General features: G+C 44.4%; 1 protein-coding gene across 2 annotated transcripts in view; it reads left to right on the top strand.

The window, feature by feature from the left end:
* The window catches only part of PIP5K1B (phosphatidylinositol-4-phosphate 5-kinase type 1 beta), a 319,864-nt gene extending 303,448 nt beyond the window's left edge, over positions 1-16,416 (top strand). For both annotated transcript variants that reach the window (XM_037061705.1, XM_037061706.1), the window contains 2 exons: positions 939-1,056; positions 15,852-16,416. In XM_037061705.1, coding sequence (XP_036917600.1) covers positions 939-1,056; positions 15,852-15,854 — 121 coding nt within the window. In that variant the 3' untranslated portion in view covers positions 15,855-16,416. The remainder of the gene's footprint in view (positions 1-938; positions 1,057-15,851) is intronic.
* The last annotated feature ends 415 nt before the right edge of the window (positions 16,417-16,831 follow it).

The following is a 16,831-nucleotide window of genomic DNA, read 5'->3' as shown; positions in this document are numbered from 1 at the left end:
ACATAACTAATTTTTATTTCAGTGGGGAAAAGACTGTGCATTTCTGAGCCCTTGAATTAATGACCAATGTAACTACTATGAAAATGGACCAATTACTTAAACAGTGAGCACTGGTATCATGACAAAACAAGGTGGTGTCCCTTCATACGTGACTCTTCAATATGACTGTCTTCTTACAGTCCTTTGGCTTTTGTTGTTACTGAGGGCACATGTAGGCTTATCCTCAAAAAGCACATAATGCAAAGCTCTGTATTTATGTAATTCACTTCTGTACTTATATGACTCACTTAGGTATTTATGTCATTCATTGTAACTCACAAGGTAGGCCTTGCGCCAGCAGCGTGAGCATCTCCTGGGAGCTTGCTGGAAATGCTACCCACAGCTCTGACAGAATCAGTGCCTGGAAGTGGGGCCCAGGGAACTGAGCTTTAACCCGCCCTCCAGGGGCCTCTGATACACTTTGAAGTTGAGAACCATGGCTGTCATTAAACCTTTCTTTCTGAAAATAGAAACAAAAAACAATAGAAGGAAATCATCAACACTAATGAAGCACAAGGTTATCTTTTGTAAACCAGCACAGCAGGAAAGCTGTGAGAGGAGACCATATGCATGGAGACCAGCTATTCAAAGCCAAAGATGACCAGTGGCCTTGAGAGTCACGGCAATTCTCCCTCACAAGGCACAGGGCCCACAGGTGACCCTCAGAAATGTGAAGAAACGTTTCGTCCACCGAAGGAGACAGAGAAAACTCACTGTTAGTAAAACCCAATTACTTAACCTCAAGTGAGCACATCTCCATGTGTAACGAGATTGCCTTCAAACACTCAAAAATTTTTTTCTCCCAAAAAGCTTTCCCCCACTCAGCCTCTTTAGCCACAACTTTGGAGGTGTCCTTGGATCTCGTTCGGGAGCTCATTTACTCTTCTTTACTTTTCCAGTAAAGGATTACCTTCCAGTTCGACATTTACCTTGGAAGAGGGGACCATCTACTTGACTTCTGAGCCAAATGCTCTGGAGATAGAGGATGATAATGCCTCCGTGCTTGATGTTTATTTAGTAAGTAGTTTTCCGTTTCTTTCCCTTCCCTGCTGGTTTACACATGCACCCAGGTCACGGTTTACACTGAACAAGCTCTGTGAGGCCAGATGCGCCTGGGCATTAAAGGAGACAGGGCAGCTGGTCACTTCTACAAACAGTGCATCTTTCCACAACCTATCATTTATGTACAACATTACGCAAAAGAATACCTAGGCTAATATCTAAATCACCACATGTAATAAAAGAAGAGGTCACTTAATGTTGAGTGACCCCACTCAACATTAAAGTGGGGCTCCTAGGTGTTATTCCAAAGTCACCTCTTCTGTGACTCAGCTGTATGCCTGTGTGCGGGAGTCTTCACTTGGGGAGACACCCTTGAAAAATTGGTGGCCTGAGAAGCACAGACGCAGGTTGTGGGAAGAACCTGAATTCAGCACCAAGCATCGTGGCTCCCTCCCTCCCTCTGTTGTCACCAACCAGCCATGTGATCCGGCGGGAACCTCTCCAGCTATGTGGCCTTATTTGTCAGCAGAGGGGAAAAATGCCTGCCCAACCCACCTCACAGGCTGCTTGGAGGATTATGAATGATCATGTGTGTGGACACTCTTCAAGTCCATCAAGTGGTCTTTAGAGGTTTAATTGAATCATTAGAGGAGGCCTAGAAAGAGCCTGTTAATGGCTGGATGGTAATATTCCCCTGAAAACTACACCTGGCGCCCATTCTCCATATGCTTATATAGCTGCACCAAATCTCACGAAACAGGGAAACGTTGATTTGGAATTTTCCACTTTTTCAAGTTGTGCCGAACCTGAGCCAGTGCATCACTCTTAGTGTCCAAGCCGGACATCAGGAATCGACACCATGTCTCGGAGTAGCACATCAGCTCACCCCATGTCATGCTTCTCCATGCTCCCCAATGTAGCACTGTGTTTCCTACGTGTACTCTGTGGGACATAGTTACCCAAAATGCTGGTCTGCTGTCCACAGCCCTCTAGGGTCTTCCCATCTTCCCTGGAGTAAAACCCAGGCCTCGAGGCCCTATCCAGTCTGGTCTCCCCTGCCTCTCTGACCTCCTCCCTGCCTACAGTCTCCTTGCTAGTGCTGTTTCAGCCACACTGGCCTCCCTGGCGGTCCTCCCACCCACCAAGCATGTTTCTGCCTCAGGACCTTTGCATATGATATTACTCCCTGGACACTGTCTCGGCTCTCCCATCCTTGTTCCCTCGCCTCCTTCAGGTCTCAGCCCAAACAGCTCCATCTCAGAGAGGTTTTCCTTGACCCGATATATAAAACAGAAGCCCCCAAAATATTATCAATGGATTATTTTTACAAGCCCTAAATATCCTCGTATGGCAAACAGAATTTTTTCTCACTAAGCAATACTCCTTTCCACAATGCCCTAAAATAAGCTATAGAGTATATTGCAAAATCTTTACAACAGAGTCCATTCCTCTCTAAACCAAGAAGACAGGGAATTAAATAGGAAAAGAATACACAGTGTTTGGGGGGATCTCATGGTATGTTTTGTTTTATCCAAAAGTAGGTATTACATAGCAGTAGAATTTTAAAGGAGTTACTGCTCATGTAGTCCATTCCCCTCACATTTAAAAGTGCATGTTATATAATCAATGAGAAATTCCATTATTTCATTTTGAAAATAAAAACTTCGATTACTGCCAACCCGATAAGCGAAAAATTATATCTTGTTCTAATTTGCATTTCTCTGAAGAAAAGTAGAAATCAAGAAAGCTGAAATGAAAGACCAAGTGAAACCTCACCTCCGTGAGCAAGGGCTCCGGCCACTTGTATGTTTACCACGACCAGAAATGCGCCCCCCAGGGGCACGTGGTTCTCTGGAATGGGACTCGGACCACAAGGTGGTTAAACGACATTGCTAGTACCTGTGCCTTATTATCCCTTATCCCTTTGGTAGAAAAGTTGTCTTATTATTGTGTTTGCTCCTCCTTGGTACTATCAGTTTCATTTATGAGAATGCTGCTAAATATTTATTTGGTTTTATTAGTATCTTTATTGTTTTATGTCTTTGATATTAAAAGCAAAGCATTTTGGGAAAGGATGATGCTTGCCTCAGAAGCCATAGGCAAAAGCTGCAGTATTCATCCTTGGTTATACTGAGAGCACCTGAGGACCAACTGGGAAAAAAGGAATCATGGGAGTTTGGAGTTGAAAGAGAGGGTGGTAGTGGTTAGCTGGTCGGTGTGCTCTGCTACCTCTTCCCAGCATGATTTTTGTTGTGCTTCAGAAGCACTGGAGGACAGGAAGGGAAGGGAGAGTGGAGTCAGGCCATGGAGGGAGTGACAAAGCAGTGGAAATTCCTCTCACCAAGATTAGAGGAAAAAACGATCTAGCCTAATCTTATTTTGTAGCTAATGGTAATAAGCTGTGAAACACTTTTGAGCTTTTCCTACATGCCTGGCACTGTCCTAAACACTTTATACATATTAATTCATTTAATCCTCGTAACAGCTCTGACGAGGCAGATATGGTTGCTAGCTTTGGTGTTTACACGTAAGGCAATCGGGCACGTGGAGACTATGCAGGGCACCCGCGGTTACGCAGCCCGCCGTCCGTGAGACTGGAGGTCAAACCAGCGGAAGCCCCGAGCCACACTCGTAACTTCTGCCAGGATCGGGAATGATGCTTCCTCTGCAGTACACAGATGACGCCTAGAGAAGTTAAGTGACACGTAAAAATATATATATACAACAAGGTAACATGTCATGAAAAATAGAGGGAAAAGGGCACAGAGACAAATTTGGGTTAATAAGCATTATTTTTAAATTCCAATACAGAGTGTGAGAGTTCAAGAAGAATGGTGAGGGCGACAGTTCGGTATTGTTGGGAGAGCACGGGATTTTGAAGAGCCAAACTAAGCACCTGCCAGGCCGTCTGGTGCTTTCCTTACCTAGCTCTTCCACACAGGAAGGTGTCGGTCCCGCTCATGCAGATGAGGAAGGCGGGGCTCACCTGATTGGCTCTCAGCTGGTAAGAAGCTGAGCGGCAGGCCAGCTCCTACGCAAACGTGGAAACCGTGCAGTACGCGGTCACGGTGCTTGTTACTGGTGATTGATGCTAGTCTCATGTTCTGATCATGCCTTTGAAAGTGACAGATGGATCCAAAAAGGAAGGAGTGGCAGTTTTATGTTGAGAATAGTTTTTGTAAAATTTCACTTTCATTGCTGTTTCCTTTCTATTTTTTTGTAGTTCTAGTACTGCCCTTTTGTACTAGAACTTCTAATACTTAAACCTTTTGCTCTTGCAACCCCTTTATACTCTCAGTTATTGAGGGTTCCCAAAGAGCTTTTATGCCTGTGAGTGCACAGTTAAAAAATTTAAATGAGAAAAATTTTTTATATTTGTAATTTATTCAAAATACTTCTATTACATGTTAAATAAATTTCTATGAAAATAACTATATTGTTCAGAACAAAAATAAATTTAGTGAGGAGTGTTATTTTTATTTTATCTGTTTACAACCCCTGATGTCTGACTGTATGGGAGCTGGAGTCTCAAACATTTCCACATCAGCCTGTGGCTGTACAGCACGTCGTTGACTCACATGTACAGCCGTGATGGGGCACAGGCATGAAAAGGCAATAACACCTTAAGTACTAATGGGAACAGAGTTTGACCTCATAGTGCCCCGGAAACAGTACCTCCCTCATCGTTCTAGTACTCAGACTTCATCCTGTCACCTGTTGGAAAACCAAATGGGATATGAATTAAAGAAATAGGCATCTGGATTCTATGCTTGTCTCTGCCTCTCGTTAATCATGGCCCTTGAATTCATCACTCTTTGGGGGCCTCAGTTTTCTCATCTACAACATGGATCACTAGATCATCTCTAAGACCCCTTCCAGCTCTGACCAGCTCTGACCCCTTCTAAATAAGGAGCAGCTGCAGATGTAGGGTTTGTCCAGAGTAGCTGTAGTTGTTTCTCCAAATTTTGTTCTCTTCACATAATCTTCCATAAACCTTCACCGTAGTTATACTTAGTTTTATGGCAACACATGTAGAAAGTTCTGCACCATTAACTTGTAATTCCAGGTTGTGTTTTCCTGTTGGAGACTTTTATTTTGTAATTTGCATGCTGTTCTAGATCTGAAAGGACCCAGCCCTCGCCTTCCCTTCAGTGTTTTTATTTGCCTCACCACTGTGAAGGAGTGAGCAGAAAAGCTGAGGAGTGAGACCACCTTGCCTCTCCCTTTGTCTCTCCTTTCTCTCGACATAACTAGGATCCTCTCGATCACAGCCGTCCTTACCTGAAGGGCACTTGGAGGCTCTGGGGTGACGCTGTGTTCAGTGTTGTCACAAACGTAGTCACATTTCTGTTGTAATGTTTCTCCTCCTCTCACATACAGCATTTCTCTCTCAACCTAATCTCCTGATGCTGTTATTTGTACTAATGGACAATATTGTTTATATCCATTTAAAAACAGATGATCTAACTCAGGTGATTTGTGCACACCAGATAACATCTGAAATTTCCTTTTTGTTTAAGGATCCACTCACATAATGTGCATGTATATTAAGCCAGCTATCCTGCTTCTTCCTGTGATTTGACATGAAATTAAAGGGGTAGGGTACCTTAAAAGACAGAATTGCCCCACCATCCTTACTAAAACATTTGGTTCAGGCTCCTAGCTATTCAGTACTGCTTTGGAAAGGCCGTTCGCCTTTATACTCTAGAATTTCAGCCTGTCTGAATCATTTGCAAATATTCAAATCAAGAGAGGTGTTTTAGAAGATCATTTTATCCAGTGACCAAAGATGTGTTTCCCATTGAATTTTGAGTTGATGACATAGATTAGGGTATTTAAAAGAATGCGGCAGAAATTAGCAGGCTCTATTGATTTAAAATGGGCAATCAGGCAGTTTCCATAATAGGGCTAGATTCCACTGTTTGAATAGTCCCTGATGTTCTAAGGCACTGACTGTAGCTGTTATTTTAGTTCCTAAGGCAGCTTTGTTGCCTGGTATGAATGCAATTTTGTGTTAATGGGGAAAGGAACAACTAACAAAGCCATTATAGCTGAGAAATGCCATGGGTGACGAGCAGGGATGGATGGGTAAGTGGGAGATACAGGATGGCTTTTTTAATAATACAGAAATTTGAAAGATGGCTGCCACTCAACAGTGACTTTCTGGCCTCTCTTGTTTAGTCCTGAGGAAATGCCCTTCCTTTTTACGCTTTCCATATTAGCATCCTCTCCATAAGAGGATGTTCCTTTCCTCCAGATATGTGTCTCTGCAGAGTGGCTGTTTGAAGTGCAAAAATAGCTGTGGGCAAAGGAGAAGAAACAGTTAAGCCATGTTGTTAGCCATGCTGGGGCTGGAGATCGGCGCGCTGACGCACAGCTGTAGGACGGCTTGATTACCGACTGTGTCTTTGGGGCGGTTAATAATACTCTTTGATCGTGGGCGACAGGCGGCAGAGAAGTGAAAATGATTGAGTTAACAGCTTATCATACTATTATGGATGAGAAAAGCCTGAGAAAAAGAAGAAAAACATTTTAAATTAGGTCACAGGGGTCTTAGAACATTCCACGGGAACTTTCTGACCAGAGAAACTGCATTTCTGGATTTGATCCCGTTGGCATTGAGGATAATGGCATACATGTGAACTACCAGGTCTCTCAATCACTTCTTGTCTGAACCAGTGTTGGCTGCTACAAGGGGTGTTTATCTGACTTAGTGGCAATTCTATTGCTTCTCAGCAAAGAACTAGATTCTCCACCAACCAAAAATAAATAAATGCTGCTTAGGTTTTTGCTAGATTTTAGTAAAAGCGAAGTAGGACCTGGAAAAGGCTACCTTTGGCTTGTAGGGCATTTAACCAAAATGCTACTTCCTTCCACTATCTGGCCACTTGTTCAATAAAGGGTAAAACAGTCCCCATTTTTATCCCCAGAAATGCTTGGCCCCCTTAAGTCATTGGCCAAACAGTGTTCCTGAGGAAGAGCTGAAGCCCAAATCCCTTGGCCTGAGCCCCACCACACCCAGAATTGACTTCTGCCCTGAAATGAGAGACACAAGCTTCCAATTAGCGAAGCAAAATGTCGGTCTCGGTTAGGAGGCCACCGGTAGGATTTGTTTTAATTAAACCACTGTTTAAGGATTAGCTTAGGGAATTGGAGTTATAAAAGCATGCTGGCTTTTCTGTTAAATCAGGCCCATAGTTAGTGACAGAATGACAGCCTGCAAGGCTGGGGCAGTTTTTCTGTTTTGTTTCATCCTAGCTTCTCAGGGAGTCCTGGCCTCACGGGCCAGCTTGGTTTCTTCCTCCTCCGAGGCCAGTTCCGCTCTGCAGCTTGGCTGGGTCTCCTGTCACCTCCAGCCCGACCCCATAGGTAGCCCCCTCATCTTCCTCTCCTTGCCTCCTAACACTGGTCCCTCTCCCCTGCCCACCGCCTCCAGACCCTCCTCGCTCTCTTCCTGGTTTCCATTTTCCTCTCCTCTCTTGTCCTGGAAAGCCCGTGCTTGCTAGTCCCCTGAGTCTTTCCAACTCTTGGAAGAGTGTTTAGAAAGAACAGTCTCTAATGGTGTGAACTTGGGATCTGCAGGAAACAAACAGCAAACTCAGAAGGAACCAGATTAGGAACAAATGTGAGTTTTAGGGAAAAGCAAGTTCAAATCATACCGTGGGCCTAGTGAACAGGGCTGTCCTCGCTCCTACCCTTTGCTCCCCGGGTCTGCGGGGGACGGGGAAAGTGTGGAAGAAGGGAGAATGCAGCAAACACTGCACACTTAGGGAAAAATAAGGCCTCCCTGAGCAGGGCCTGAGGGCTTAGCCTGTGCTGGGTCTCTGCCTGTGTTCCTTTGCTGGGGCTGCTGGAACAAAGAGCCACAGCCTGGGGGCTGGCGGGGGGGGGGGGGGNGGGCGGGGGGGCAGGCTCTAACAGGGCAAACCTGTTGTGTCACTCTTCCAGAGGGCAGACCCTCTAGGTCCAGGTCGGCAGGTACAGGTTCCCTCTGAAGGCCCCGGAGAGGCTCCTTCCTTGCTGCTTCTTGTTTCTGGTGGCTCCGTGTGTTCCTTGGAGTTCTTTGACATGTGACCTCTAATCTCTGCCTCCCTCTTCGCTTGGCCTTCTTCCCGTGACACCGCATGTCCTCTCTTCTTGTCATGAGGACACCAGTCATTGGATTAAGGGCTCACTCTAATCCCACGTGACCTCATCTTAATTTGTAGAGGTAATTACATCGGCAAAGACCTTATTTTCAAAAAAGGCCACGTTCCAAGGTTCCGGGTGGACATGTATTTTCAGGGGACACCATTCAGCCAAGTGCACTGCCTTACTCGGCCTTGCAGATTACTTTTTACCAAGCATGGCCCCATTTTCCCATGCAATTGCCATGTCCTGGCTAAGTAACTGAGGTTGGTTAGATGTTTCCCAATGATTCTGGATCCTAACAAAAAGGTACCACGTATTGAAGAAATGAATCTATTAACATATACAGTCACTTGTTGGGTACATACTGTGTGTTAGAAATAAAACCTCTGAGGTGGACCAGGGCATTGGTATTTTCAAAAGCTCAGCACACATCCAAGGCTGAAGTGCCGCACTAAGCAGGCTGACAAGGTCCTTCAGCCCGGAGCAGCCTATAATCCCCTCCTAAGACGGTTGGCCAGCTAGCTCTGCTTTACCCTAGAGGAAAAAATATGTACTCAATTCCAAGGTGAATCCTGTAGGTTCCCACCACACTCAAGTTTATGCATTGAGCGTGTGACTGTGTTCCTGGTTCCTGCAGACCCTACTGCCACCTACTGGTAGGAAGGTACCGCTGACCAAGGCAGATCCGGCATTGAAGTCCTTGAAGGAAGCCTGATAAAGCTCAGTGGGCTGTTTCCACTCTGTGTCCTCTCACCAGGGGCACATCCTTCGCATGACCAGGGCAGCTCCCTCGGACAGGCCCAGCACCTTCCACCTTTCGGGCTGGCCTGGAGGCTACTGTTACAGTCAGACACAGAACTAAAGGTGCTCATCTCCCCTGGGCTGTGAGGCTGCCTCTCTCCATCCATCCAGGCCATCTCCCCCTGAGCCTCTTTGAAAGGGCTTCCTGGCAGTTTGGAGGTTCCACACCGAAATTGCTCCTTTCTACTGGTTAGGCAGCAACTTTAACAAAGCCTCAACCGATGTAAGTTGGAAAAAGCCTTTTCTTCACTTTCAGCCTTTGAGAAGTCATCCCGTACAGCCACGCAACTTCTAGGTAACTGTACCTTTTTAAGGAACCCCCTAGAGGGGATGGGATTAAGTAGTATAATAACATTCAGATACACAGGGTGGGGCAAAAGTAGGCTTACAGTTGTTCCGATGGAAAATAATACAGTAATAAATAATAATACAAGCATAAACTCTGTGTTTTACATACAACTTAAACCTACTTTTGCCCCACCCTGTCGAATCTTCTTGTTTTTAATTTTCTAAATTTCAGTCATGGCGACTGCATGTTTCCCAGGGCTGCCATAAAACCAAGTCCCACACACTAGGTGGCTGAAACACCAGAAATGTGTCACCTCATGAGCCCAGAAGTCTGAGACCAAGGGGTCGGCACAGGTGGTTCCTCCCAAGGACTGTGAGGGCAGGATCCATTCCAAGCTTCTCTCTCTGGCTCCTAAACGACCAGCTTCTCCCTGCTGGGAGCTTTTCACACTGGCTTCTCTCGGTATGTGTCTGACTCTGTGTCCAAATTCCAGTCATCCTGGATTAGGGACCATGCGAATGACCTTATTGTAACATGATTACCTCTGTAAAGACTCAACTTCCAAGCAGTGTCACCTCCTGAGATACTGAAGGTCAGGACTTCAACACAAGAAATTTGGGGAGATGATTCAACCCCTAATGGTTCAAAGTACTAAGAGGGGAAAGGCTTGATGGAGAAAAGCTTTGAGTTTCTACCTTTCAGACTAGCAATTTTCAACTGGTGCGCTGCAAGAATTCTGAAAACATGCAACACCTGACTACTTAGTCAGGGGCACTGACCTCTTTTCCCTTAGACTGTCAAATTAAAAAACGACAGCAGCCAACACAATAGCCATCCAGGGTGAATGAATCAAAATTATACTTGTTGGGGTTTTTTTGTCATATCAGCAAAAAAAAGATTATTTCTTTTGGTGTGTCACAGAATTTTAGTCATTAATTTGTGTGTGCTGTCAGATGAAAAAGGCTGAAAATCGCTGCTCCAGACTATGGCCGGGAGCTGTTGGCATCGGATGCTTTCCTCCTACGTGTGAGAGAGAGAAGCCAGTTGCCCCTCCGAAGGGCTGTGCTCCTGTTTGAATGAAACCAGGCCCAGGTTCTTCCCCACAGCGCTTTCCTAATGCAGCAGACGCAGGGGTCAGAGAATTCGGTTGCAGCCCAGGGCTATATGATATATTAGATAATAAGGTAACCATTTGGGTTTACAATTAGCAGAAGTCACTCAAGTGCTGGAAAGGCCGCTGTAGACTTGTCAGCCAATATAAATCACTGATGCCCTCAGGCTTCCCTTGGGTCTTTGGAAAACAAATTAATCGGGCAGGGAACCATGTTAAAATATTGCTCCTGCACTAACGGTTTTGAAATGAGAGGCCGTAATCCTAAATCCATCCCTCGAGACGTCCGAGATGAGTGCCAGCTTTTTTCTTGGGCCTGTTCTCATCAGTAATCTATCTGCTGGTCGGTATGGGAGGCTTTGCTGGGGCATGTGGAGGCTGCCAGGAGGCCTGGCTTTCCGTGTGCTGCCAACACCTCAGACCTCAACAAACCCTCTCCCAGATCAGACACAACATGGTGTCTCCATCTGAACTGCCCGTGCCCCTCAAGGACCGTCCCCGTCCCACCTTCTGCCCCAGGGATTTCTAGTTAAAGGCCCGCAGTCCCTGGCCTTTGGGAAAGAGTCAATTCACCTCTGATTCTGAGTCTAAATTTTTTAAGTGCCAGGGTTGGACATTGGAACCTAGGCTTCTTTAAGTTCCCTCCATCGCTAAGGTCCCATGGTGGTGAGATCTAACTCCATTCATACCCTGTGTCCCGATTTGTACACTAGCGTGTGTAGTCATTCTACCACCTAAGGAAATGATGAGCTTTGGATTCCTGCTGCTACGGGACAAAGAGAAATCCCTCACTCCAACCTGTCTCCACGTGATTATGCCTGGCAAAGCAGCCCCCATCTTGAAGTAGAGATGAAAATAAGGAGATGTAAATGTAGACCCTCAGATGAAAGGAAAAAGACTCAGGACTTCCCAGAGTCCAGTGGTGGCTGCTTCCTCAGCACTCCCTGAATGTCAAACATGAGGCAAGCCAATGGCCCAGAGGAGGAGGGGGACTCCAGAGCTAAGGCAAGGCTTTGTGAAGCGTTAGTGCGTCTGTGGGGGGGGGGGGTGTTGATGCGGCATTTAGACTGAAATGAGCAGTGAGGTGGGGGGAGGCCATGTGCTCTCATGGCTACGGAAGGAACATAGGCCAAAAGCATAAGAACAACATGAAAGAGAAAGGAAACAGAGCAGGGCTGGCAAAAGCAGAAGTTAGGGATTGCTGATGGAAACGGGCTGGGAATAAGAAAAGGAAAGAAAAGGACCTACTGCCTATGATAGCCTGGAGGAAAAAAATGCTCTCCTCACACATATTTTGGCAAGGAACTTCAACTGGAAACCAAACTAAGGAGGTGCTTGGACACTAAAAAGGCAATGATTCTGTTTGTGTGGGTCCCGAGGATGAAGTCTGAGGCAGTTGTTGAAAAAGAGCATCACCCCTGAGAATTAAGAGCTGGTGGAAGGGGGAGACCTCGCAGACTGTTGAGTGCTGATTTTCTTGGCCAGTCTGTCGTGAAGCTGTGCCTCCTTTCAGCCCTGCCCTAAGATGCCCTCGCGCCATTCTGGGTCTAATGAAATTCTACTGACTAAATACAGTTGTTAAATGGCAGGTTGAGGGGTATAACACTAGCGACTAAGGTGTGTCAGGCTGAAAGGAGTGTGGAATGGGAAACGGCCCTAGGAATAAGACCTCTGAAAAGCAACCTCTCACCTTTGATGCCCTGCCTGTGCCTCAGAAAAGTGGACTCAGACCCTCCAGGTTGAAAAGACCACCTAGAAATACTCCACACTTTGGGGGTCCCCTGGGGGGACCTGGCTTCCACATAGTGCAGTTCACCCTTAGAAAGGACTTCTTGGTGAGTGAACAGACTGCTCTTGATTTGCCATATCCTTTTATTTTTCTGTGTTTGTGTTTTAAATCAATTTGACGTTGAAAAAGCTTGGTAGTCACTAACCATGTGTGTACATCATTGTGCAGTTTCTCTTGAAGAATTAAGCACTTGAGTTTAGGTGGCAGTAAAAATACACCTGGTCTCTCCACACCACACATAGACACCTGTGTGGAATAAATAACACTAGCAATTAGGGTCACGGAAATACCTAAATACTCTTATTTTTCTATGCCGACTATTATCACACCTTACCTTCAGGTCTTGGGATTTAAAACATATCTTTGACCTCAGAGCACACCATGCACAGGAAGCCGCCGTGGCACCCCTGTGGACAAGGTGTGTGTGTACACACGGCAGTTCAGGTGGTGACAGCTAGAATGTCATTCTGATGGTCTGTCCTCCCATCTCTGATATCTGGTGGGGCTCTCTTACCAAAGCACCAGTTCTCATTTCTCTTTCTAAAGTCAGGAGAGGGTCGAATCTCAGTTTCCCCTGGGAAGTGATTCATGTTTTGGGCAATAACACCTGAAGAGCCCACCTTGGTGCTGGGGAGCTGGAGGCACTTCCAAGTGAGCCACACTTTAAAGAATAAACTCGAGCCATCCAGTGTCCTTCCTAGGGCAGACAGCCGACTCTCCTGTCTCTTTATTGATGGACTTGTGGACTCTAATTTGAAGGAAAATTATAGTACATTTTATACAAAAGATAAAATTGTTCTCTGCAGACTTCTCACTGTGACCATGTTTACAAGCCTGAAGGCACTGTGCTTGTAGATCCCACCAAACACTTAATTAAGACCTGTCAGGCCATCGTGCTTTGTTAGAACTGTAAATCAGCACAGAATGGGCACTGCCGAGTGGCCAACCGTGCCATCCCAGGATTACGTCATGACACACATGCTGAGCTGGCACTTCACACCCGATCTTGACATTCTTACACCCTGGGGGTGAGAGCAGACTGGTGTATACCATCTACAGGAAATACAACATCCTCAGTTAAAAAAAAAAAAAACTTGGTAAGTTAAAGGACTTTTATGACCAGAGCAGGAAGTGACTCAGTATTGTTCTTTTTTTTTTACTGAATTATAAATGTAGCCAATTTTTTGAGGTACCAAAATATTAAATTTTTCAGACAGTGACTTATTTAATAGGAGCTAACATTTTACAATATTCTGAGTATTAGGTAGTATACATTTACAAATGGTATTTAACCTAGGAATAAATTAACCAAAGAGGTGAAATACCTGTATTCCAAAAACTTTTAAGACATTGAAGAAAGAAATTGAAGAGGACACAAATAAATGGAAGGATAGACTGTGTTCGTGGATTAAATGGATTAATATCATTAAACTGGCTATGAAACTCAAAACAATCTACAGAGTCAGTGCAATCCCTCTCAAAATACCAATGACATTCTCAGAACTAAAATAGCCCTAAAGTGTATATGGAATCACAAAAGACCACAAACTGCCAAAAACAGTCTTGAAAGAAAATACAAAGAACAAATCAGGAGGTATCACATACCCTGATTTTAAACTATACTACAACACTGTAATCCTAGAAACAATATGGTACTGGTACAAAAACCGATACATAGATCAAGGAAACAGAACACAGAGCCCAGAAATGACCCCTCACTTACACGGTCAGTTAACCCGTGACAGAGAAGGTACAAATGTACTCCAGGGCAATGACAGTCTCTTCACCCAGTGGTGTTGGGTAACTGTATAAATACACATGAAAACATGAAGCTGGGCCATCTCTTCTACACCATACATGAAAATAAACTCAAATGGATCAAAGACTTCAATATAAATCCTGAAACCATAAACTCCAAGGAGAGAACATAGGTAGAAAACTGTTTGATACCAATCTGAGTGATAGCTTTGTGGACACGTCCCCTTAAGCTTGGGAAACAAAAGCAAAAGTAATCCAATGGGATTTCATCAAACTAAAAAGCTGCTGGGCAGCAAAGGAAACTATCAACAAAATAAAAAGACCACCTACCAAATGTGATAATATATTTGCAAATTATATTTCCAATAAGGAGTTGATATCCAAAATGTATAGGAAACTTATATAATTTAGTAACAAAAAATGGGGTCAAAAATGAGCAGAGGACATGAAAAGACACTTCAAGAAAACAAAGATGGCCAACAGGCACCCTGGCTTCTGTGGCTCAGTTGGTTGGAGCATTGTCTTATATACTGAAGAGTCTTGGGTTTAATTCCCAGGTCGGTTTTTTTGTCGGTTCAACCCCTGGTCAGGGCATGTGCAAGAGACAAGCAATTGGTGTTTCTCTCTCACACAGATCTCTCTCTCTTTCTCTCACCCACCCTCTAAAAATTGATGAGCAGGTCCTCTGGTCAAGATTTAAAAAAAAAGATAGCCAACAAATGTATGAAAAGATATCATCCATCAGGGAAATGCACATCAAAACCACAATGAGGTATCACCTCACACCAGTCACAGTGGCTCCCATCAATAAATCAACAAGCAAGTGTGGGTGAGGATGTGAAGAAAGAGGAACCCTGACACACTCTTGGCAGGATTGTAAATTGGTGCATCCAGTATGGAAAAAATGTGCCAAAAATGGCACATTTTTGGTGCCATTGGTGGCACCCGATCGCGGTTCAATTCCCAGTCAGGGCACATGCCTGGGTTGCAGGCCAGTTCCTGGTTCCTGGCAGGGGACACACGAGAGGCAACCATACATTGATATTTCTCTCTCTCTCTCTCTCCTTCCCTTCCCCTCTAGGATAAATAAATAATTTTTTTTTAAAATTCACTGAAGCTGAACACAGCCTCTTACAACAATGCCAGTACACTGACACAGATGGATTCCTAGAACACTCACCTAGTGGGGAAGCCTGTACTACAAGGAGCCTGCCCTCCAAAAGATAATTCCAGTTTTGGGGAGGTCCCCCATCCCTTATTTTTTGTATACTGTATATACAACTACCCCATTTTGCAGATAAGACAAATACGGTGCAAAGAAGGTTAAGTAACTTGCATGTTCTGTAGCTGTAATAGGAAATCAATAGATGTAACTCACTGTGTCTGTCTCCAAAGACTGAGCATGGGACTGCTTCCCCAAACCTATCTTAGTATAACTGTCACAGACTGAATTACCTGCCTCTGATTTTAAATGCTTATCATTTTAGGTGAAGTATTTACTGGATGTATTTTTACTGCCCAGCCACATGGACAGTGTTTGAAAATGAACACAGCATTCAGGATGAGTTCAAGACCATGTCCAAGTAATTTTGATTGGCTTCAGACCTGATAGACCACAGCACATCCCCAAGCCCTGTGCACTTGGAGGAGGGCAGGAGTGCATCTTAGGTGATGCAGCGTCCTTCTGAGTGTCGAGCACAGTGCTGTGATTTATTAGGGACTCTATAAACTGCATCAATGACCTATAGTGAGTCTGCTGGAAAAGCATCACTGCAGAATCCCAGCCCAACCCACCGCCACTTCGACCTGCACATTTCCCAGGCAGGAGTCACTGGGAGAAGTAACAGACTTGCGTTCGTGTTTATGAGGAGCAGTGATAAATCAATGTCAGAACAAAGTCTCACAGCTGCTTTCTTTCTTTTCCCCCCTAGTAAATGCAAATGGTGACCACCTAAGCAGATAGATGAGACCTGAACAGTTGCGGGAGAAAAGTTCCTCCACTCCAGAATTTGCCAAAGGAACTTGGCGGAGCCCCACGACACAGAACGATGACCAACTGGACTTAGGAGCTTGTGGCTTTCAGGGGAGCCTCAGTCCGTGGGCTGGTCGGCAGATGTGATACCACACTCTTCTCTCATTTGCTGTTGCTTGCCGAACTGTGAAGAACTGCATGAACCATATTTAAGCTGCTTTCTATACCATTGCCAATCACTTTTTTCAGACTTGAAAGTGCTATTTTCCTATTCACACTAGCATTATTTCATTCTGCATGCATCCAGTGATTATATTTAAGCAACATATGTAATCTGCTTATATATTTTTTAAAAATCCATTTGTGCAAAATGGTATATAAAGTATAAATCCTGCTCTTCTTGCAAAATTATAATCATAGCCATGTCATTAAAAGTTTAAATTGGTTTTATCTAAAGATCAGTATAATAGGTCTGCGTATACTTTATAGATATCTAGCCTCTATAAAGGTATTCTCACTGTTTACTAGTGAAGGGAGAAAAGCAGAGCTATTTACAAAAGGCCTTATGTCGTGTACATACACGTTGTCTTTGAAATATTTGTGATTTAGTTTATTGCTTGTAAAAGAGAAATTATATAATTTATTTAGTAAATACTATTGTAAACTATAGTTTTATTGAGAAAAATAAAATATTTTGTTCTCAATTGCGGTAGTACAGTAATTCCAATAGTTTATGGTCTTCTTTTATTAATTAAAAAGAAATGACTTAGATGCCTCTCATTTCTAGATATTGCGGGATCGTTACTAAAGCACCACTCATGATGGATAAAACTAAAGAGAAAACCCTATGGGCCCTGAGAAAAGACTCAGTAACAGGTTCTGCTCCACTCGTTCGAGACTCCCCCAGTGTCCTGGTGTATCAGCCAGCTTGTACCATGT

The sequence above is a fragment of the Sturnira hondurensis genome, unplaced genomic scaffold (genome assembly GCF_014824575.4).
Source record: "Sturnira hondurensis isolate 20B ecotype Veracruz unplaced genomic scaffold, ASM1482457v3 Scaffold0013515, whole genome shotgun sequence".
Classification (NCBI taxonomy): Eukaryota; Metazoa; Chordata; class Mammalia; order Chiroptera; family Phyllostomidae; genus Sturnira; species Sturnira hondurensis.
Note: the sequence above shows the minus strand (reverse complement) of the source record. Positions and strands in the feature narration are given on the sequence as shown.